Source organism: Xiphias gladius, chromosome 20, assembly GCF_016859285.1.
Source record: "Xiphias gladius isolate SHS-SW01 ecotype Sanya breed wild chromosome 20, ASM1685928v1, whole genome shotgun sequence".
NCBI classification, from domain to species: domain Eukaryota; kingdom Metazoa; phylum Chordata; class Actinopteri; order Istiophoriformes; family Xiphiidae; genus Xiphias; species Xiphias gladius.
Window position 1 is genome coordinate 4520146 of NC_053419.1, and position 24600 is coordinate 4544745.

General features: G+C 39.1%; 1 protein-coding gene and 1 long non-coding RNA gene across 5 annotated transcripts in view; one reads left to right on the plus strand and one right to left on the minus strand.

The window, feature by feature from the left end:
* The window catches only part of vldlr (very low density lipoprotein receptor), a 59730-nt gene extending 40773 nt beyond the window's left edge, over positions 1-18957 (minus strand). For all 4 annotated transcript variants that reach the window (XM_040157058.1, XM_040157056.1, XM_040157057.1 and 1 more), the window contains exons 1-3: positions 18631-18957; positions 9779-9898; positions 5934-6056 (exon numbers count right to left, since the gene is read on the minus strand). In XM_040157058.1, coding sequence (XP_040012992.1) covers positions 5934-6056; positions 9779-9898; positions 18631-18703 — 316 coding nt within the window. In that variant the 5' untranslated portion in view covers positions 18704-18957. The remainder of the gene's footprint in view (positions 1-5933; positions 6057-9778; positions 9899-18630) is intronic.
* A 64-nt stretch (positions 18958-19021) lies between these two features.
* LOC120806193 lies at positions 19022-23362 on the plus strand. The gene is made up of 4 exons (XR_005709652.1): positions 19022-19112; positions 19583-19762; positions 21321-21520; positions 22608-23362. It is a non-coding gene; the product is annotated as an uncharacterized LOC120806193 (long non-coding RNA).
* The last annotated feature ends 1238 nt before the right edge of the window (positions 23363-24600 follow it).

Consider the following 24600-nt stretch of genomic DNA (forward strand, 5'->3'; position numbering starts at 1 on the left):
AAATATTTTCTTCAATGTCTTAGTTTGAGGGATAAAACATGTTTTTACTTTTTTTTATTTAACAAAATACGTACTGCCCAACACTGCCTAATGCTAAATAATGTTGCATATAAAAAATATGGTCTAAAGTTTGACAAGTTTACCGATGTAGAACAGAAAATACTTGATCAACGAAATAAGTAAAATAGCCAAAATAATCTAGCCAACAAATTTCCAAGTTTTCGATACTTGTCACTTTTCTGTACTAAATACTGCAAAACATACTTCAGTTGGTAGTCAAAGTTTTGAGGTTTGAGAACTTGCTTATTCCACTGACTGACAGGGGGTGGCGGTAAATCCCAACAAAGGAAGCAATGTGCGAGCAAAAGGCAGGGGTGACGAAGACTTATATCCAAAGTAAACATGAATGTAAACAAGCTTTAAAAATAAGTTTTTAAAAAATCTGCATTGCTAATGTTTTTAGCGAGAAAGGAAATTCATGCTCCACTTTTGTTAGTTCTCAACAATACTAGTACTTTGTGAGCTCTGTGTGTTTACTGTCCATCTCACCTTTTGCTTCTGTCCTAGCGGCCTTTCCCACAGCAGCACATTGGCTGCAGTTCGCCCCTACATTCTCTCTCTCCATTAGCTACACTTATCTCTTACTGACCCTCTCCTGCTGCTTCAGCTGCCACATCAAGACTGGTAGCCAGGAAATACTCAAAACATATAGATAGCTAATCACACTGGTTGGACTGTTTAGTTTTCCAATGTGCGTTTTCCTATGTTTTTAGGTACTCTGTTTTGCTAATACCTAATACCTTTCGTCCAGGCTGTCTTTGTGCCTCCTGAGGATGAGCCGTTTTGAGTCTTTGAAAAATATTTTCAATATTCATCTGGATTGAGGGAGCAAACATTCAGCGTCAAAGAATTTACATTAACGTTATCCACTTGCATGAGCAGTCGATATTGACTAGCAGCTATGCTAGCCGTTTTCTCTGCAGGAAAAAACCAACAACAGTCCGCATGATGATGTTTTGATTCAGTGTACCAGGAGAGGGGTTATTCACAGATGGTTCGCTGTCAATGTGTTTGTGTGGGAGAGAGAGAGAGAGAGAGAGAGCGAGAGCGAGAGAGGGGAAAGGAGGTGCAAAGTGAATCCAATGCCCTGCTCTAAATGAATTAAGATTTTACCCATTTGAAATAATAATAATAATAAAAAAAAATTTCTAAAAAAAAGGGTCAATGTTGACATTGCACCACTTCCATTATTGCGTATGTGTAATGTTGCAACGGTCCTGTAACTGTTGTATGTGGTGCGCTGCACTGAGCAGCACTGAGTTCAATTTGTTCAACTTTGTCAAAGTTGTGCTTACCGAGCTGAAGGCTCCTGCCTGTTCTAGAAGTAAAGATGGCAGAGAAATGAATAAAGAGCATTTGTAAGTGTAACTATACAACAACAAACTCATCAAATTGGGTCTAAGTTTAAAAAAAAAAAAAAAAATTGAAAAAAAATTGGCATTCAAAATATCAGGCTTGCTTAAGCTACTATTTTTTATTTATTTATTTATTTTTTTTTAAAAACAGTCCCTTAAAAGCTGACACTGAAAACAGTTTCACCTGACAGCAACAATGTGATCAGCTACAACCCAGGTCGAAATCTGAGTATTAACGGAAGACTCAGACATCCTGGTGTTTTTATAAATGCCTATGTGATCAGAAACTGCAGCTTACTTCCTTAATTCAACACTGTGATGCAAGAAAAACTGACAAACACAACCACAGCACAAGTCCTTCACACAGAAACAGTCAGGAGAGGTGTGCATGCATCCCCATACACACTCACTTTATATTCCATTCCATGCTACCAAGTCATGTGTAACAGCTGGTTAAACAGTGCAGTGATATAACAGCTATAAGAGCTGGGTTGACCTGCACGTACACCACTACAACTATGTCTGGAACTTAAGACAGCCCCCTAAAACACACACACACACACACACACACACACACACACACACACACACACACACACACACACACACACACACACACACACACACACACACACACACACACACACACACTACGGACTACAAACTGGAATCCTTTTCAAGACCTTCAGTTGACCGACACACTTTTTCCAAGTGCAAGCTGACACATGCACACGCTGCTTGTACCATTTAATCTGCACAAGCACAGCCTGATGTCACAAAATTGCCAAGTCTAAAGAGAGAAAGATCAAATGGCACAGCAGGACTTTCAGTCATTCCAGTTCTCAGCAGGCAACTTCACCTATGTGGAATTTTGAAAATGTGGATTAAAAGGTATGAGGATAAAATTAAGCAGAAATCTAAAAAAGAAAAAGGGCACTGCGCTAAAGTTGTTTAACTTTGACAAAAGTTGTGCTTACCATTTTCCCAATAAGAGTGTTCTTAGCTGAGGCTATAATTAACTGAAAAAGCCTGACACTGTTTACTACCACAACAATCTACAAGTCTTCTTTAATACTACTGCACCACTGAGAGGGGAGGGGGCGACAAAGTCAAGAATCAAATCGTACACATAGTGACTATGATCAGTTAATCCTAGCAGTTTAAGCTATAACCAAAAAAAAATGTATTTGAACTTGAAAACTGACCAAAATTATAAATTACTAGAGTATAGCATTGCACATGACCCTTCAATTTGGTATTGTTTCAAATGAAGGAAGTTTCAAATGAAGGACATGGGACTTTCCATTGTCTTAATGTTGTCTAAATGCTGTAGACACAGGCTACTCTATAGACTCATGTCTTTTTTTGTGCTCTGTGAGAGCACAAAAAAAGTATGTTGCTCTGTAAGCAACATTACTGAATGTACAGATGTTTGGGTTGATCATGGTCAGTATGTTCCCTCTCCGACAGATGAAGGTAGTCAGGGTGAATGCAGAGATTATTCAGTCTAAAAACATTAGTTTAGTCATGACACAGGTTTTGGGAAAACAAAAACTAATGGATCATTTTTATCTGTCCTCCACAAGCTGGGTGTAAATGTTCTAATGAAGTAATGAAACAATAACTGACCATTAACTATCCAATCATTAATCCATGATTTCTTCAAATCAGATAGAATAACTGCTTAATAAAGTAAATGAAAATCTGAAACGTGAAAATGAAAAAGTGGAATTTTGGCTGGGAAATCTACACACATTGTGGCTTTATACAAAGAATTGAAGGCAATGAAATAAATGAAAATGACAAGTTTTGAAGCAGCTGTAACAGCTGTAAGCTGTGGTTCTGGTGATTTGCAGGTAAAAACACATCTAGCTGTCTAGATGGACTGGACTAAATTTCTGTTTAAAGTCGAAGCCTTTTAGATCAATAACCTTTATTTTGAGAGCATTTGAATGACTATTTTTTCAATGTACAACAGGTTGGTAGGGATTGCCTGGACATATTTTTGTGGCAAAAGCAGTTATAAAGAAAAATATATAAAACCGTTATATATATAAAACCGTTATATAAAATCAGCGTTTTTGCAATTGAGATGTCACTACACCAATAGTGGATAGTTTATTTTCCACATACAACCTGGATTCATCTATAGACAAGCTTGTTTACTCTGCCAAATTCCGGCTCAGTCATACCGAAGGTTGTAGTGAATAAACTAATCTATTTAACCTTGCTCTCTGTAGTATTGGAAGAAGTCCCAGTTTGCATTTATCCGATTTGTGAAGCCATATACAGTACTGTTGTGTAATTACTCAATAGAGACATATTCAAAGTAACAAAGTTTAACAAATAAAGAAATTATCCAGAATAACCATCCTTTGACATCCTGGCCCCCTTCAGACCTCTGGGTCAGCTAAGTCTTGTGTGTGACATTGTGGATCATGCAAGGAATATACAAAGAAATTCCTCCCACAAGGTTTAGGTTGATACAGACTGGGATGAACCGAAGCTCTCTGTGTCGTCTGGAATATTAATGTAGCTTTAGAATTGAATTACTATACTGTAATTCCGTTTTCCACTCCATTGTTTAGACTTATCCAGCAGCAGCTTTTTTTTTGCACTTTACCCACTTTCTTTTGTCTATCTTACACTGCAGAAATTCAGGAGGGCCTTGGCAACACCGCAGCCAACAGCTATGATAACTCTGGTGTTTCAACAACTCCTCAAATGGCATTGCTCTTTTTTTGGCAGAGAGCAATACCAAAAAAAAAAAAAAAAAAAGAGGGATTCGCCCTGACTGGAAGACACAGTGCTGTTCTCTATTCTGCCAGAGGTAAAGAATTGTATTCTATTGTATTGTTTTCAGGTGTGTATGCTCAACTTGCTGCGTTGACACACTGCAGCAAAAAGCAAAGAGGACTGCCCTGTGAAAACTCAGAGCTGGAGTCTAACCCTGTCATGAACACCTGTGCTGCCCCAGCAAATACCATTTCAGAAACACAGAGATGGATAACTCCCAGGCTCTACTTTATATTCAGTGTCTGGCTCAAGAATTGGTTGCATTATGTCTGTATTTTTCCATCCTATCCTCCTCTAGAAAAATCAAATTATATTTCACAGAACAAAAGTCTTACTGGTGCCTTCCCAAAAACCCAAGACCTTCATATTAATAAATAATCTATTTATATCGTATGATATAAATGGTCATGCATGGCTAACATTGAAACAAAGATTGTTCACTTCCGGCCTTTCAGACTAATCCTGAACCATTAATACCAGCAAATTTAAACCTGAAGAGATTCCTGACAGTGTACGCATTTATATACTGGCTACTAATAAAAGTGGGGTGACTTCTGTATAAAGGCTTAGTGTGTCATCGTCCCATAGCAGCAGCTGCCAATACAAAACAATTACACTCTCAGAACAATTAGCCTACATTCTTCTCACTATCGTATTTACTACAAATCGTTGACATAAGTATGTGACGCTAAATAGGTTGGATAAACTGTTTTTAGGTCAGTTTGTCCTTAACATTTACTGCTTTAGCCTGAACCTGTCTACTGCACTGCAGTTACAGAGTCTAAAGTAAAAGGCAGCTAAAACTGTCCAACCTCCTGGCGGACACGTGTAAGGAGACCTGGTTTCATGCGTTAATGTTCATTATGTTCTGCCTGGTTGTTAATTGGCATTGATGTGCTATTTGTTCAAAGTAATTTATGAAGAATAGAAGGAGTAGCTGAGTAGTGTATGGCAGTGTTCTCTCGGGTGGCAGATACGACAGGAATTATAATCAATCGTGTGGCATGCAACGTATTTACTGAACACAAAAAAGACTTCTGGGGTTCAAAGTCACCTGAGGTCCAACTGCATGTGTCAGGTCTACAAAACTGGGTTACTAAGCCTTTGAACACATTCCTATGCAATGTCGATTTTAGATGTTAATTAACTGAACCATGTTTGATGCCTAAAAAGATAAAAGGCACTTGTTTTGATGTATCCAAAGCCTGACATCTTATTCCTCTGTGTCATAGAGCTCCATTGTTCAAAATTTTATTAAAAACAATTCAATGAGCCACACTGTTGCACTGGACGACATGTTCCTTCGTTACAATGAGAATGGGCACATTTTGAGTCAATCCCACACATAGCCTTGCAACGGCTCACTAGTGCACCAAATGTGTATTAATCCTCCACTAAAGGTAGTCCAACAAATGCATGTTTACTTGTGTTTCGGTAAAGTTTCTTAAAAACTACAGTGCTCAACTGTTTTAAATGACTATATATTTATATGCCTTTTTTTTAAAGATTTACATCTTCAGTAGGAGCCAACAGACCCGAGGCTGAATTCCATGGACAGGGTAGAGAAGTCAGAAAATGTTAAGGACTAACTTGACTTGCATCTTTTCTTGGAAGTTGTTCACAATAAGAAAACTATACAATGATGCCAGCCTTAACCTTTAAAATCAGGAAAAACAGAAAAACGTAACTGTCTGAAGTTCAGAGAGGAAACCATCTACTCACGGCAGATTTCTAAGCTCTCGTCTGATCCGTCCTCACAGTCTGGCTCCCCATCACAGTGCCACCTCTTCGGGACACACTGGCCGTTGTGACACACAAAGTCCACCTCTGCACAAGTCTTTTTAACTGGAGCAGGAGAGAAAGGAGATAGATTCATTTTACAGAAAAGAAGAGAGAGACACAGGCTTCATGTTATGCAACGTGTGCCCACAGAAGTATAAACCGTGCGCACAAATTTGTAAACCGAGAGTACAGCTCTGCAGCTCTTTTTTTCCCCCCTCAGTCAATCTGGGGGGGCTTCGTAAGATCCTTCAAGGTTTTAAAAACAGTTTAAAAAAAAAAAAAAAAAAGCCAACTTTAAAAGTAAACACCTATTCAGCTAACATTTCTAAAAGATATTACATTGGTGTTATACTGAACATTCAATAACATTAAAATATATTGTAATCATGTGATTCAAAAGTGGCTTTGTACTGTACAGTAAATAGTTTGCCAGTTATGGTAATAATGACAAACATTTGGTTTTCTGATTAGATGAAACTAAACTAAGTTGCATCTAAAAATTTTGGTTATCAACTGTCAACAAACTTGAGAAACTATTCCTGATGGGCTGTCAAGAAAAGAGAAGGTGGAGTGTTTCAAGATGTTTAACAGATTTCAAAACAATCTACAACAAAATTACACACCCCTCTATGTCCATGTCCACTCAGAGGTCTTGTGTGTCCTTGAGGCCTTTCCTCGGTCCCTCTGATCAGAATACAAAAACGTACTCAAGAAACAAGCAACTCCAGTTTGAGCCTCGACAGAAGTAAATTGCAGCGGGCCTCATTATCAACCTTTTTTTTATTAATTAGTTTTGGATTCTCTTTCACTTGTTGCACCTCAGTTGTGTTGGGGCAGAAAGTTTAAACAACCCTGACCTCACAGTGACTGAATAACAGACAAAGACTCAAAGGTAACAGAATGTCAGTGCCTGTGAGAGCTGAAGATAACTGGCCACAATCTGTTTTAGTCCATCTTCACATCAAAGTCACTAATCTACTCCGGTTAAATCAGCTGTTGATGTAAACTCAGCATCCTCCATGTTTACCTGTTGTCTTGATAAATTTAGGGTATTGTATATTTCCACAGCACCAATCCCATCAGTACAACAAAGCAATCAAGTCTTATTTACCACTCTCCTGTTCTGGTAAGCTTCTATTTTACGTTTTATTGCTGTAACTTCTATGAAAATGTTAGTAACTGACCTTACTACGTGAGTCAGAGTACAAGTAATTAATGACAATGCCAAGTAATTTCCTGTAGGAAATCCTGTATATTTATATCTGAAGGGGTTCTTCTGGTTATCAGGATTTTGTCCCTTTCATAAAAACGCCTACAGTATCATCATCCGTTCTTTTTCTCCACCTCCCTCCCTTGCTTGCTTTCTTCATCACTCGGGTGTTTCACTTCTTTCCTCCCTCTTTTCTCCCTCCCTTCCAGTATCATATGACCCAGATAGATGAGCGCCAAGAGAAAAATGGAGAGAGAAGATGTGAAATTTATTGGACACACACACACACACACACACACACACACACACACACACACACACACACACACACTTCTGTCATATCCATATCTGGCTCTGCTCTATCTTTTATCTACCCATCACCAGGTCATTCTGTCCCAAGGGATACTGGGAGGGTTTATGGTTCGGGCCAAGGTAACATGGGACATCTGTCATGTAACATCTATGTGAGAGAATGTGAAGATGTGAGAACACAACCATCCATTTTATACTGTCTGTAGACACTTAATAAAGAAATCAAATGAAAAGAACCATTTAATATTTTGTTTTTGTATAAAGAAAAAAAAAATTAATATATAATTAATTATATTAAGTTAGTCAGTGTAACAACAGTAAAGTATGTGTGATATAAGCAGTGTACGTGCATGCAGCACACTAATGTATGATTTCATGCAGTGTGTATTTGTGGTCTATAAAGACCCTAAATCTACACTCAGTTTTCATGAGGGAATTACTTTTAATGTTTTCAGAAGGTTTGTACATGATGTACTGTTATACACTGGAAGCCATACTGAAAGTCCTACGGATCATATTCAGTGCTGCTAAAACGCAGCATGTGCAGACACTTCTAATTGGCAAAATTTATCTTTTTGCAATACAGACTAAATGAATCAGGAAAAAGAAATCAATAGATTAGCTGCCAAATCAAATTAAATAATGTCTTTCGCAGTCCTACAATAATAGAACAATATTATTCCAGGAAAGACCAGTCACAGCCAACTACAGCACTATTTATCTAAATGTTTTTAAATAACACCAAAGCACTGTGTCAACTCAGAACTCCTGTGTATCAATACTGATCTAAAACTGAAGATGAAGTCATGAAGCAGATTATATTGAGAAAGTCATTTAAATTGTTCATTTAGATTCTTTGCTGCAGTTTATTGCTGCTCAACACATATTTGCATCCATTTTAGCAAAGCTGGTGGTAAGGAAAGGGAGCTTAAAGAGTTAAATACCCAATTCTGCAGTGCTCCAATAAATGTTTGTTTGCAACCAAGTTTAGTGCCAGAGCCATTAACTGGAGAGAACAAAAAAAAAAAAATCTCTCACCAGTCCTACCATTGTAAAAAGTTCATCGGCACCTTTCAAGATACAACTCGGACTCCTTTACCAAATTTTATGTACATATTGTTCACTTTTGCAGGAAAACAGTAATTGTACCCAAGCTTAATTGTAACCAAGATGTATCATCACCCATTTGCCCCCTCTCCATCAAAGGCTACATTAACTGTGTAAATACAGTACATTTCCAGCCCTGATACTGCACAGGAGCAACAGCACAGACCAGTATCGTCCTAACTAATATGGATTGTTAGGACTTTTAGGAGGTTAACAAGTGAGAAAAGGCATTTGTGATGAGGGTTAAAGGATTAGACCGTTATATACTGTATTTCTTATTGGCAAAGAAATCCCATGAAAAAAAACATAACCATCTATGTTTTAGTTAATCTCTCAATGCTTTCTGTCTTCCCTACCCTGACTATGGCACTCAGCCCAAAGCCCACTGGTTCTTAATTAAGACATACATATAAAAAAAATAAATAAACAGGTCACAACTATATAGTTTCGTTCAAACAAAAGAAAAAAGTTCCGTAGTTTCCTAAAACACCTGGGGACTGGATTTTTAATCAAACTTTTCTGAAATTGGTGTAAATTGTGCATTTGATGGGGACTATTTTCAGTTGTGGATTAACACATTAACGTTTGGTGCTCTAGTGAATATTGATGTATTTCATGAAGGAACATGTCATGCAATACAACGGTGTGGCTTTGATGATTTTTTTAATAGTTCTGACAACAATGAAACTGTATGGCAAAGATAAATAAGACATATCAGGCTTTGGACACTCATAATTCTTGTTAGGGAGATCCAATCATTGTCGGTTTTGGTGTTTTCATGAGATTTATTGATTATTATACATTATCACTTGCCTTATCCATAGAAGGATATAATTATAACAATAGGGATGTGTGACTCTCTGGTGAGGAGAAAAAGAAATTTCCACATTTCATTGGATTTGAAAGATGGTGACCTTAGTATTTGTTTTACAATAGAGACTCAGTCTATAGTTCAGACTGTAATTACTGTGTTACAGAAAGCTACATTTGGAAACAACCTACCTCTAATTATTCAGTAACTCACTATGTTGCTTTACTGAACACAGACATCCCTCCATACTGGCATCCATGATGCTGGCAGCGCATCAGTGATGCAGCTCTCTGTGCTCAGAGTGTGTGCGCGCTGTCTGACTTCAGTGTGCATTTATTTTCTCACCACAGGAGTTCTCGTCGCTGCCGTCGGTGCAGTCCTCGTCTCCGTCACACTGCCAGACGGACGGGATGCAGCGACCATTTCCACACTGAAACTGGCTAGCCTCACATTCTGTCTTAGTACCTGCAGAGGAAAAAAAGCACAGGGAGCATGAGGAAAAATGAGGCGGTTAGTCCCAAATGTTTTCTTAATCATCATTTACTGTTTGTTTAGATGTAATTTGTTTTTGTTTCGTCCTAGCAGGGTTCCCCGCAGAGCTGTAATTTCAAAAACAAATTGTTTTAAACAGAACTCGTTGGCACTGAGAGCAGCCAACACTGAGCCACTGTGGAGATACACCAGCTCTACATGTTGGGCTTCCACAGAAAGTTTGATTTCCTCTGCCTCTTGACCAACTTGTTTTCGTATTTTCTATACAACTCTATAAATTTATCAGGAGAAAAAAAAAACCTTCCACAAACGATACACGTTTTACAGACCAAACTTATTAATGTAAAGTTTTCTGCAGAGTAATTGCTAATCAATCAATAACAATCTCATACTGATTCCTAATAGTTTTCGTACAGCAAACATGTAGAAAATTACCATTATGAATCAAGAAACAAATGACAAATAAAACCTGATCTGTCATTGAAAGAAGTGAAACTACAGTAGAGGGGAAAAAAAAGACTCCAGACTCTGAACTACAAAGTATTTCTCTCAGTGCAATGTAGTCTGTTGTAGTAGAGGTAATGCGAACTTCAGGTCTTAAAATAACACTGTCTGACCTTGACACTCGCTTTAGTCTGGACTGTCTGTCTGTCCAGGTGGGTAAATGGAGCACAAAAAAATGATAGAAGCCCAGGAGAGGCTGCAGTTCCAGCTGAATCGCTATGCCATTGAAAGGACAACTATTTTTCATAATAAAAAAAAGGTCACAAGTTTCCCTGTTAAAACTTAAGGTTTTTGCCAGAATAAGAGACATCAATTTAAATAACTTTTTCAGGCAAAACGGATTACAGGTATTTACACCTAAATTGTTTTCTTGTCATGAGGGCAAAAAAGCCTCTGAAAAATGTATTTAATAACTGAAACGCCATTATGAAGGAATATATTTTAAGTGGGTCAGCATCTCCTTAAGGGAGAGAAACACGCCCCACTGATTTGATCTGAACCTGAGGAGCTTCTGGCCTTTACTGTTTGTGTTGCTTCTACAGTTAAAGACTGTGTATGAAACTGTGCTTACATTTATAAATTAATGGTCACACAGATGTAATATGTAGTTGTGGCCAGTAAATATTGGAACTTCCATCATGGATGTCACCTTGGGTTCTGAGAAATTGTGATGGAAGTTCATTATTTTCTGACATTTTATAGACTGAAGAATCCAAAGGGGGGGGGGGGGATTAAAAAAACAAAACAAAAAAAAAAAAAACATGAAATACATTTTGCTATATATTGTTCACCATGTCTGTATTTTGGATTTATGCATGTTTGCCCAATGGGAACTCTTGTAGGATCTGGAATTGTTTACGTGACAGCCTTCCTCTCATTTTAAGATGCTCAAACACTGACAAAGTACAGCATTACGATGAAGGTCTTTGTAGAGAAATATTTCAATAAATTCTTATCGCAAGGGGTCATTGTTTTAATCTGCCATTCAAAAATTTACTACCGTTTTATATCCAATGAGGTAAAAAAGCAAAAACCTCCAAAAGCTGTCAAACAAAACAAACAAACAAACAGAGATGCTAAACAGAAGTACAGAAAAAGCAAAAACTGTCGTCAGGAAAGGTTCCTTTAAAGTATCCACTTTTTTGGCTATGCTGATACATCTTCACAACACGGGAGGAGGTAGATACACAGCCAATGGTGCCAACAGCCTGCAGACTTCCATTCAACCAAGACTACACCAGCTGTACTTACACAGTCTTTTTACAGAATACAGAGTATATTGACCTTTCATCCATATTACCATTTCAATCACCAAAATCAAGATATGATGGATAACTGCATACCTACCTGCAATTTAAATCAGAACAAATGGAGCTCATCAATCCATCCGACAAATAACTACTGACGTGCAACAGACTGACTATACATAGATACAAAGAAAACAGTTCTTTAAGTACATCCACAGCCCTGGAAACCTTCCAAAGTAAGACAAGCCTGACTACCTTGTCAAATAATGGCTGCATAATCAATCCATTCATCAGCTATACCCACTTAGCCTTTAGAGGGTCACCGGGGGCTGGAGCTTTTCCCAGCTGACATCGGTTGAGAAGCAGGACACACCATTGTCAGGTCACAGGGGTGACACATATACTATCGGTCAACACACCTCCATTTTTCCAGTTGTTACTTAAATTTATATAGTGTAATGTCTCAGTGTACTCTGAAATTAAATCACTGAGCAACTTAATAATAAAAATAATAATAATAATAATAATAATATACTGACACATTCAGCAGCCAAATACGCTCTTTCTACAATGGAAATTAAACATTAGAAAGTTTGTCCAAAAGGTCCAAAACACTGATACTGCTCATTTTTTATTTAAAGAAAAAAAAAAAAAAACTAAAGAAATTCAGTTTTTGACATGCAAAAAAAAAAAAAAAGCAGCTAATCCTGGATATGATGGAATTCTTTTCAATTTTCTACTCATCAACTAAGTGAATAACCCAATAATTTCCACAGCTTTGTCATCTAATACAAACTGCAACATATAGATGACTTGTTGCTCAAACTTCCTGTAACCGTACACACAAAGTTTAGCAATAACTTTGACAAGCCAGTGGGCACTGGAACTTACTAGAAACACAAATCATGTCTCATGAATGTAAACAAAGTTAACTAAATGCGTCATTACCTAAAGCAGCATATACATATGAAAACAATCTGTATATAAAAACAGAAAATCTCTATGCCAATAAATATTTTAAATGAGCAACATATTTCCATGAGGGGAATTGTAATACACAGACAGAGGGTTTGGGAAATAAACATAATAATATGGGGGCGTTTTTTCCACAAAACAGCAGTCAGCTATTACCAAAGACTATAATATTGGGGTAAAGACGACTACAAGGAGAATTACTAATTAAGTCCAACAAGTTTAAATATATAGTCAAATAAGGCATGAAAAGTCTAATTTCTTCCACCTTTTTATCCAAGTATAAGTGTAAACTGGTTTAAAACGAGCTGAGAAAAAATACCCATTGACCAAGACACTTCCTGGAAAAAGAGGACACACTCAAATGGGTCAAGCAGTGACAAAGTTTAATTTTATCCTACACCAAATACACCAAAATGTTTTAATCAAAAAACAAAACAAAACAGACAAAATTCATTAAATAAAGTGCTTTGAGAGATTCACTACCATGTATGCAGTGGGTTGAGCTGAGAGGAGCTCTGGGAATTCACTGAAATGTTTAAAGTCATTGCCAAAACAAAAATGTTACATTAATTGAAGTACAGTTTTGCAAGTTTTCAATCCAAGTATCCAAATTTATGTAAGTTGGGCCTTGTCCAGCACCTTGTTATAACTGTATGGTGATCTACACTTTTCAGACACAATGGGGCGATTTAAAAATTTGGTGTGTCATGTTATTTTGAGGAATAAAAAAAAAAGTTGACCAAATTGTATAAACATTGGGAACAGCCCAGTGATCTACATAAGCACTGTGCATTTCAATTATGTGCCACATTTTATCCCATAAAACCTAGGAAAGAAACCCTTTATCCTACAAAAATTTTAAAGACCTTAAGACAAAAAAAGTTAGATAAGATTAAACTTTACTGTCCCTAAGGAAATTTGTCTTGGACATATACTACATCTGCTGTTGAAAAAAATAAACAACACAATACATAGTACTGATAATAACTACTGTATATACATAGCTATGTAAGCTACAGTAAGCCTAGCATTCCAGCACTAGCAACCTCCTGGCAAATCTCAAAAATGTGCACCTAAAGAGTTATGTCTCTTAATTTATTGGTTTGCCCTCTTATTGACATAATGCACGAAAATAGATATTTCAATTGTTCCAACCTATATGTTTTGGTTTTTTTTGTTTTTAGAAGGAATAGGCAAACATTATTTTTGGCCAAGTGCTAATATCCAGTAGAGAATCAGATTTCCCATGCCTTACATCTTTAATCCAAACACTATTAAATCCACAATAGTTCAACAAACCACACAAAACATGATCATTCCATCATAAGCCAGAATAAGAGAAGTCTACACACCAATCATCATTATGAGTGGTCCCATGAGGCACACAGTTCACATCAACAGTAAAAGTACCGACTCATCACATCAGCCTGACCTACTGCTCACTGCTGACGTACATTTAATAGGGAGGGAGGGAAGGGGACAGACAGAGACAGACAGACAGAGAGACAGACAGACAGAATAAAAAAAGAGAGCCTCAGGCTGTGCTGATACAATACCCAGGTTTTGGAACCAATACCAAAGCTATATTTTAATAACTTTAAAGAAATAAGTTTTAAAAAACTTTTTTCATCTAAACGAAGCCACAATTTGTCTCAACACAAGCAGTCATACATGAACTTGGACGAAGTATAATAATATTATAGTATGATAATAATATAACCAGTCCATTACAGTTTCTTACTCAGCGCTATACACATTTCATTTCGTAACAAAGTAGTTTTGGGGTTTGATTATCGAGGCCTCGGATTGAAACTATTAGATGATTATTCAATTGACAGAAACAAAAACTCACTGTCTTGGGGGGAAAAAAAAAAAAAAAAAAAAAAAAAAGCCACCCACACGTCATTGATGAAGCCAATTGACCTAAAACAGATGAAGATGCTTAGAACAGTAGGAAAATTACATCCAGAAATCTACAACAACTGCATGGTTTGCAAAATGGTTTATTGCAGTGATCAATGGGGTGCAACATGCAAACCCATTGTAACCAGGAATCCAAGTTGTAAAGAATGATATATTCCAGTGTTTTGTTTCTTTAAGTGTGTATTCTCTTGGGTTAGTATTCCAGTGTCTCTACAGAAACCCACTGACTTTCTGTCTGGAAAACTGCACACCCAGCATTTTGATCCAATCAGCACAATAACAGACTTCTGTAGCAACCTAAAGTCTACAAACCTGCACAAGAGTATTCTCCTTTTCCCTGCACTGTCAGTATCAATTTTTAGCTGAATTTTAAAGTCTGAATTCTCCACAGTGTTCACTGCTGCCACAGAATGAGCACTGAGTAAGCTTTCACCACTTTGTCTTGTCAAGGTTAGGACATATGTTCATATTTCTTCCCCTTCAAAATCCTTTGTGTGCCTTTCTTTGGTTGTTGTTTAGCATAAATTATTGCAAGATTAGCTTGTGATGAAAAAATAAGAACACATATCTTAGAATTTTGGAGAGATAGAGGCACTAACATTTCTCCTGTGGCTACAGAGTACCATTTACAAACCTCAAAAATGTCAACTAATGAGACTAGGTCAAAACCTAGTATGTGGTTGGACAGCCCTTTATCTGTTTGCTTCTCTCCTACTCTCTGTCCTCACATATACACAGCATCTTTTTACAGCTGAATTCCCAATAAAGCTGTTCTCATTTATATGTTTTTCTGTTTTCCCTGATTTTATAACCATGACATCATCTAACAAAATCACCATAGACATAAGTTAAACGGCTGGGCTGAGAGGAGCTCAGCTATATTTACTTGTAAAATGATCACTCAGAGCGAAAGTTAGAAGCTCATTCACGTCTGTGTCAGCTGCCGTGCGGTTAGTTGAATGAGATGTATACAGGTGTGCGCCTGTAGAGGGAAAGCCCAACCTTTGCACTTACGGGGCAATACTAATACTGGCGACTATCTTCTATGGAAAGTAGCTAAGGTTTGTCCAAAAAGTCGCTACATTTGTTGCTAGGTGCTTTTGGGAAAGTATCCACTAAAGGGGTCTGAAAAGCTGGTAAATCTAGTAACAAATGTGCTAAGTTGGTAACACTGGCCTGTAAATGCCCCACCCCCCCGTGACGCATAAGAAACTGTTTGCAATTCATTTTGAAAGAGCAACAGCCAATGGGGAACTCGGACACTCAACCAGCCGACCAATGGTGTAACAGCACTCAGTCAGTTGGTCAGTCATGGACATCGTGTTTCTTGGGCTTGCCTCGCTGTTGCGGTCCAGCCAAAAATTGTTTGGTGAATCCAGTACAGTGTAGAATAGGGGAATAATTATCCTAGTACAGTTCTGTATACCATTATGGCAGAAAGTCGAACTGTTTTAGCTCCATCGTCTTCATTGCCTTGGGTATGCAGCTTTCCAAACACCAAATGTTTGTGACTATATGACTGAGATTCTCTTAAAAAAAGTGAAAATATTTTTGATAAAAAGTCATAAAAAAAAAATTAGTATTTATTCAGTTCCTGTTATGCATGAAAATGTGTTGATCAAAGTCTATTAACTTAAAATTATCAATTATAATACAGCTATTAACTGAAGGCATGAGCTTGTAATTACACATTATTTCATGTGAATCATTCACCTACTCGTAGTACCCATGGGTTTGAAGCCATAGATTCAACAAGCATGGAACCGTCTCTATCCCAAAATAGTAGATCATTGTGCGTTATATAAATGCTGTCACACTGGAGGTCATGGTAATGCAATTTTCCCCAGTAACAGAAACAGTTGCAGTGCACTCCTCCTCCTCCTGTCCACCACCCCACCCACTTCAAGAGCCAAAGCGCACCCCCACATAGCCCCCCCTCATATAGCTGAGGATCTGGGTCTAGCATGGTATCACGGTAACCATGGAGGAAAAATACATCCATTTTAATCAGGCCGGCACTGATGCTGTTGCTCTCGCTGCCATCTAATTTGCGTGACGTCTTGTTCAAATGGGCTCACACAATCTCAATCTGTGCGTGCGTACATGTGTGTGCACGTGTGTTTGGGTTTGGTTTGGAGCTGAGAATAGGAATGAGGTGGTAGCAGTGGTGGGTGTATGCTATCCAGTGTGTGCACATTACCAGCACTAGTTTTGATTCACCGTTTCCCCAAAGGCCATTTTCCACAGGAGTTGGGAATTCAAGAGACTGAAATCTGTGCAAGACAAAAGTAGCCAAACACAGTTCTCTCTGCCTCTCTGAGCTGTTTTATAATTTAACCTGCATGCAAACTACTGCTGAAATTATTAGTAACTGCATTAATAAAACTGTGCAAAAGTTATGTACATATTTTATGTACCTGAGGCCAGAAAGGAACCTCCACAATGTCAGAAACTAGTCCTGGCCCAAGACTGTCATACTACGTATCACAGTCCTCCAAGAACTCCAACATTTCAGTCACTGAACAGCCCATGACATTAGCTATGGTAATAAACTCAACGGATTGTAACTCATCTTTTTAGCAACCTGTAAGGTGGGAGAAAAAGCTATGTGAGGCCAGTGAAAAGACAATGTAACCTTACCAAGGGCATATCTCCAATTTACAATCAATACAACCATGTCTTTTTGCCTAGTGCTAAATGCATAGTATGACATTCCTGAATCAGGCCTAGTTGGCAACATGAACGGCTGATGCCTGATTATTTGACAAATAAAGTTTTGTATTTGGTAGTTATGGTATTAAAAAGTTATAAGCATGTGAATTAGTGCAGAGACAATTAGTCCGAAACTGATGAAGAAAAGCAACAACAACAATTCTGATAAACCACCAAGTAATCATCAAGCTAAAGCTTGAAACATTTGCTGGTTCCAGTTTCTCAAATGTGCAGATCTGCTCTAGGGCTGCAACAACAGCTAGTCATTTAGTTTGTTAAAGTCCGATTAAAAAAAAAAAAAAAAAAAAAAAAAAAGCTCCTCAGAGCCCTACCAACAGTCCAAACAATGATATAAAACAGAAAAGCAACAAATCTTCATATTTGAGAAGCTAGAACCTGCACTTATTTGCAATGATTCATCTGTTATCAAAGTAGCTAGTCATTTGACTAATCATTTCAGAACTTTAATGCCTTTCCGTGTTTTGTATAATTAATTAAAAAAAAAAAAAAAAAAGTGTCACCATTCGGTGATAACTTCACTCTGCTCATAATTAGGCCTGCATTGGGATCACCTGCGGTCGGTAATTGGCCGCGGTCGCTCCTCTCCCTTCATGCCCTCAGCTGCCGCTTCCTGCCCCTGTTTTCGACTTTATCGCTCCACGTCCATCCACTGTAATCCCTTTTTTCCCCTCCCTGCCATCCCTCTCCCTATGTCGGCTTCCACTTCAGGAATAAATAAATAAATTACAAACCTCGTTGGGGGTGGAGATAGCAAAGGAGAATCCCACAGTGGTAGTGAATGAGAAATCTGGACACACAGACGCGAACAGCGTTCAAGAAGCAGGGATTTATTCCTAATGGGCTACCTGTTTTCAGGCTGAAATTAATTGACCGCAGGGGTAATTGACCATGAATGAGCGGCGACAAGCACTTGCAGTACAAAAAGCAACACAAACCAAACGGGCCTCTACACCCCCCCTCTTTCATCTGCAGAAAAAGATACAGAGCTAAAACACCCGAGCTAAACCAAGGACTAATCTAAAAGAGGAACACACTCCTTACATAAATTTTGAATTACACACACACAGGGCAGCAAGTAGCACGTTGTAGACCCCGAGAAGACATTATTTCAGGAGTTCCCTTGCTAAGAAGGAGCGAAAGGTTGACTAGCTCAAGGTGTAGCCAAGCACGGTCATTCCTTTAAGGAGCAGCCAAGACAGGTGTACAGCTCGGTAATGTTAGCTAACCTCTACACTGCGCGCGTCTCCCAGAGCCGTGATTCTCAACACACTCCAAAGACACATAAGCGAACAAACTCACAGCCACAGTGGGCTCGAGACTTACCATGGACGTTAATGCAGTGCTGGAGACATATTAGCATCGGCAGCAGAAGGACCCCCGGTGTGGACGTGACCATCTCTCGCAGTGTAACGTACGGTTGCTAGCTGAGCGCTCGCGGGTTGCCTCTCTCTGCCCTGCCTGCCTGCCTGCCTGCCTGCCTGCCTTTCTTGCTGGCTCGCGCTGGCCTGCTTGGTCTTTGGTTATGCTGGTTCACGCGCAAACCACTACATTCATATACGCACGCGCACGCACGCACGCACACAGCCACAGCAGACAGAGAACGGCCGCTCCTGCTGACGCCACCGACCGATCAGCAGCACGCGCTTCAGAGAACTGTGTCCAGAGAGCAGTAGTGAGAATAAAACGTAGGCGGCCGCCGCGCAGACCACGCGCCTTTTGATCTCGTTCTACAACCACGCGCCGTACGGGCCGTTCAGGCTGCCGTCCGCTCCTCTCGAGCTGAAATCCATTTCCTAAAATTGACGGTAACGAGCGGCTCCAGTGACCGGTTTGTTAGTGGTGCTACATAGAGCCTGTCAGAGCTGAGGAGGATTTTTTTCTTTTTTTCTTTTTTCCCTTCTGTACGTCTTTAGCATATTGTTAACCCTTAACTATCCGCATGAAATAATAATCCATAAAGTAGATTTTATTTACATACTTACAGGAAAAAAAAATCCAAATAAATGGCACAAATGATGTATTGTCAAGCAATTCTGTCTATACACCCTGGTTGGTCATCTGTCTATTGATCGATAAAAATGTAGGGATTATGGCGGTAACAGAGTTAAAGAAAGTACAATGGTTTTACTGGACTGTAAAACAATTAATTGGTGATCAAAACTGTCATCGATCAACTTTCTGTTAACTTGTAAATTACTCAGGATCAGTTGCAATGTCCACCACAAACATAATCAGTCCTCCATTAACCCTCTTTTTTTTTTTTTTTCATTTCTAGATTTCCACTCTGGCCAATACAGTCTGCTTCCACTGAGTGACACTCCTTCACCTTCAGCCACAGAGGGGGCAGTCCCTCGGTTTGTGTTGCCTGTAGCAGCGTAATCAAACCCCACCGGCTGGCAGACGAAGCTTTCTATCCACGTGCTGTCGAGTCCGTGGCTCCACACCCACGGGCCCTGTGAGTACGTGAATGAAATGGCCACAATTTAACGGTGAACTCGGGACTTGTCTGTCCTATCAGTAAGACTTTTAGCAAGTCAGCCTATGTAACTTTAGCAGACCAGCGGCCACTGTGGCCACAAGTGGTAATTACAGGATAATAGCACATTCAATTTCCTTACATTTCCCCAGATTCTCTGTCTCTATTGACTGAGAGCAAGTTAAACAGGACCTGTGAGCACATCCTTGATTGTTTTCAAACAGGAAACCGGTCTTTATCTAAGCGACAATATGGTTACATTTATTATGCATTGGGTCTAAATAGCAAAAGCCCCAATTACCTGAAGCTCACCGTTCAATATGTTAAATTAATAGAAGATTAAATATGTTACTATTTTATCAACTGAAAAGTTAAATTACCTACCACTTCAAATGCCCCATATGTTAAGTTTTGGTTTTACTGAAGATCATTTTGTAAGAGCAGATGTCATATTTTTCAAAGAGTGAATACCAAATCTTGGAACCAGCCTCAGCTCTAACATTTTCTTCCCTCAGTCTGTCTGATGCGATTTCTCCCCATTTTGATCACCACGCGTTTGGATTTTCCAGAGGGCTGCATGCTGCCAGGTTTTATAGGCTCCCAGAGTTCTTATCAGAGGACTGAACCTCATCTTCAGTGATGGCTGCTGATACACCCCAAGGCTCATTCTGTCCCAGATTTTTACATTCCCTGAAAAAAAAAACCACACACACACACACACACACAAAACACTGTACAAATCTGTTTGAGGAAGTCTGTCAGTCTCTCTCTCGCTTTCTTGCATTCAAATCCAAACACACACTAACACACACATACCGATTACAGATCTATAGGCTGGAAATCCAGTCTCTTATGAAACTGTGGAAAATCATTATTTGCAGTCTCACCAGTAGGATTGGGAATAGTGAAGTTGACTCCTAAAATCTAAATCCATCAGCTCCTCTTATTTCACTTGACAACCAGCTCTACAGCTGCTGGAAAAAATTATGGCTTTGAAAGACCAATAAGAAGAATTTTTAAAATTTTCCCATGGCAGAAAGTGGTCAGAATATATTTGCAGTGGTCCGCGTAATTGTTGATCAGTAGCACACAATAAGACATTGTACCAGAGTTTAGTGAAATCAACTAATCTTTCCTCATCAATGGAGCGTTTGGAACAAAGACAACACTGCGCTGGTCTGAACATGTTGCGATTGGTAACCACGAGACAATGACATCCAGTCCAGGAAATCCACTTTGAGTAAGAGATCCACAGTTTGAGGGCTTATCAGACACCAAAACACAACACAGCAGTTTATAATACTGTACTAAGAAACAGAATTTTACAACTCTGGAAAGTTCATTCAGTCGTTTTACTCTCCATTGTTATGACGGACAAGTCAACAGTTAAATAACGTGTTCTTCTCACAAAGTAATGTGCAAGGAAGGTGAGTTTGCAAGTATTGGCTGTAGCCTTCTTACCCCCCCCCCCCGCAGTGTCAAGATAGTGGCCTCAATGAAATTAACGAGAGGAATGCATGTTTTTTTTTTTATGCAGGAAAGGAATAATCTTCTTGTTGAGAATTTAAGAGAATGAATAGAACGACATATTCTTACCAAGGCTAATAGTGAAGCAGCGGTTCTTGGGATCAGGGTTGTCCAGTGAGTTTCATCTTTGCATGGAACTGGACTACAGGGATCTTGAGATCTTCATCTGGTTCACTCATCTATACCTGAGATAATTCAACATACAACAGAGTAAGTAAAATAAATCATCCAAGCGATACTAAGACTTTCAGTACATTTTTGGTAATGTTGTCATTAACCTACCTTTGTAAGTTAAAAAAAAAAAAAAACGAGTTAGTAGGATGCCTAATCTTTGAAATATTATATGTCCTAATAAAGTGATATTGTACATTAAATGGATAACTTTCTCTGTCTATCAGCCTGACTTATAGTAGGTAACTTTCTTTAAGTCAGATGCTCTTACTTACCTTTTTTCCCATATAATAAGAGTGGCAGTAGGTCATTTGATAGAGCATTTCCTCCATTAACTGCTGAGTTTTTGTTCTGTTTTTTTTTTTTTTCCCCACTTCCTTTTTTTCGCCCTATCCACATGAACCGCACTTAACTCTCTGTCTGGGTAGAGGTGCCCCAGGGATAGGCCTATCCCTACAGTTAGGATACCCCTGCAGGTTTAGAGGTATCCCGACTGGCTCTCATCAACTTGAAGGGGCAGTGGTATGTGATTTCACTGGGATAGGGAGATGTCCATGAGAGGGCCCTGCCTTCCCTGACAGATAAAATGCTAAATGGCTGCATTTAGACTGTGCTTTTATCCAAAGTGGTTTACACTCCTCCTCTCAGTCTCCCATACTATCCTGCAAGGTACTGGCCTGACCGTCAGAAGCAGTTTGGGATTTCAGAGTCTTAGCCCAAGGGCACTTTAGCACATGGACAGAAGGAGCTGGGGATTAAATCACCAACCCTGCGCCTACTGGACAACCAGCGGTACAGCCAGCGCACACTCCAAATAGATAGGAGTCTGATCTACCCCTCTGCCCAGATAGATGAATTGGACTCCCCTGTCCTATTATCAATATTATTATTAGCAACTTGAATAATTATTCAGCAACCCAGCAACGAGATATAAATAGGAGCTGGTGTGTACCTAGTGAAATGCCAACCCTGCCAGAAGCAAAGGGCAGATCTCAAGTTCTCAAACGGACAATCAAACAAAAGTAACAGATACAAATAGGTGCTGGTGTAATAGGCTACATAGGGCATTCACAGCCCTTCCAAATTCAAAGAGTGTCCAGGTTTCTAATGCTACTGTTTCATGCAGCATTCCAGGGTGAAATTCCCAATCGTAGCTGCACCTGTGGGTGCCTGACAATAGGCTGCTGAGGTGCAGCAGCAAGAACAGGAAAAGCGAGAGGAACATCAGCGGGAACAGGGGGACGCTTCTTCATCCTCGGTCATGGTGTCCTAACCAGAATCCTCACTGGTCCAGTCTTCCAGTCCTTATCCTTATCCCCCTCCTCCTCCTAACTATCCACGTATTTATCCCCCACTAAATCACCCTCATCATCTTCAGAGAATGGAAAAATGCCCTCACCTTGACCTTCATCCACAATAACAAACTCAACCATCCATCCTCTTCGTCATCAGAGGAGCTGTAGATTGGGCGATTGTTGTCCAGAATCCTGATGACTTCTGGGAGGCCATTTGCTGCAGGACGATCAATTATGTAGTTTCCACGCTGTGAGGAGGCACCTGAGGAGAAAAAGTTAAAGCACCTGAGAACTAGATTTCACAACTTAAGAATGTCTCACAATATCAACTCTTTGGGACAATCAAAGTTAGAAAAGTCACTGTAAAACCATTATATAACTAGCACTACTCTACATGTGTTACAGGCTCCCTGTGACGAACCGACACACAAGCAGCTGCCCGCTTTAAAGGGTTCTGTCACTGTTATTTTGAACAGAGGAGGACGTGAGAATGATTTTATATTGCACTCACATGAGACTTAATAAGGATTATTGTTTACACCACTCGGCCATTTGTAACTGTTACCTGATGGTAACATGTAAAATTTACAGCTGTTAATGTGTTGTCTTGGCACAATCTTTTTTTTTTTTACTATGTAAATTACAAATAAAATCCCGTACTGTATATGTTTGATGAGTTAGAGTTACAGATGAAAAGTGAGTTATACTGACTTCCACAACTTAACATGATTGAACGTACAGCCTGTTTTGTGCATGTGAACCCATGCACACACTGACATACACAAACGTTTTACAGCATCAAGCATCTCTATAACCTCACATCCCCTTTGTAAGATGTGAGAAAGTAAACAAAATGAGGGAAGCACAGAATCACCTGCCCATTCAATGCTTTTATTTACAGAGTTGAATGATCTCTAGTTTGACTGGTGGAAATATCAAAACTTTCGGATCTGGATATTTCTGGATTGAAAAAGTTTGCAGAGTTTTGAATGTTTGGTCGGTGTTTTCACTGCCACTTCAATTTTACCTAACTGACATCTGCTCAGGTGGCTAATCAGGAGCCCATTTGTAATGGTCACATTACATTTAAGAGTTATTTACTAATGACCAAAGTCGTGGTTTATTCTGAGGAATGTCTGAAGATTAGTTCACGAATGTGAGAAACTCCGGATACAGTTCAGTTAGCGCTTCAACCATTATAGCGAATGAACTGAGGGTCCCCGATAGAAGAACCAGCCCTCGTGTAGATACATGACAATGTTGGGGGGTTTTTTTGGGGGGGGCACAGTAGTTCCATGATCCAGAAGTTCGTTTGGCAACAAGATCCAGTGTCCAGGTCATTTTTTTCCCAGCAGCTTTAATTCTCCAAGAGTTGGCTTCCACAGTCAGGGTATGCAGCAGTTCAACAGGTCAGAGTCAACGTTTTTCACATATCACTATTTTGTATATTTTTTCACCTTTAGTATAGCTACTATTTAATCATGTGAAAACTATTTGTTTTCTTTTGTTTTCTTACATTATGAGTTAAAACTTAGGCTGCCTACAGCCCACTAAGGCTGGACTTGTGGCCATGCCAATACAACAAACCTGATTTTGAAAAAGAAACTGAAAGCGTGCCAGGAAAGATTTGAATAAACAAAGTGGTAGATGGTATAAATTGTTGGACTTTTGTTCCAACATGCTTATGCTCTTCCTTTTTAATTCCAAAACACAGTGTCTCCCTTTAAAGCTGCAGGTGAACCATATTTATCATTCGGATGGCTTTTTCTTCCTCACTCACACACACGCCCCTGTGAGGCCATGACCGAAACATGGCTGTGACTG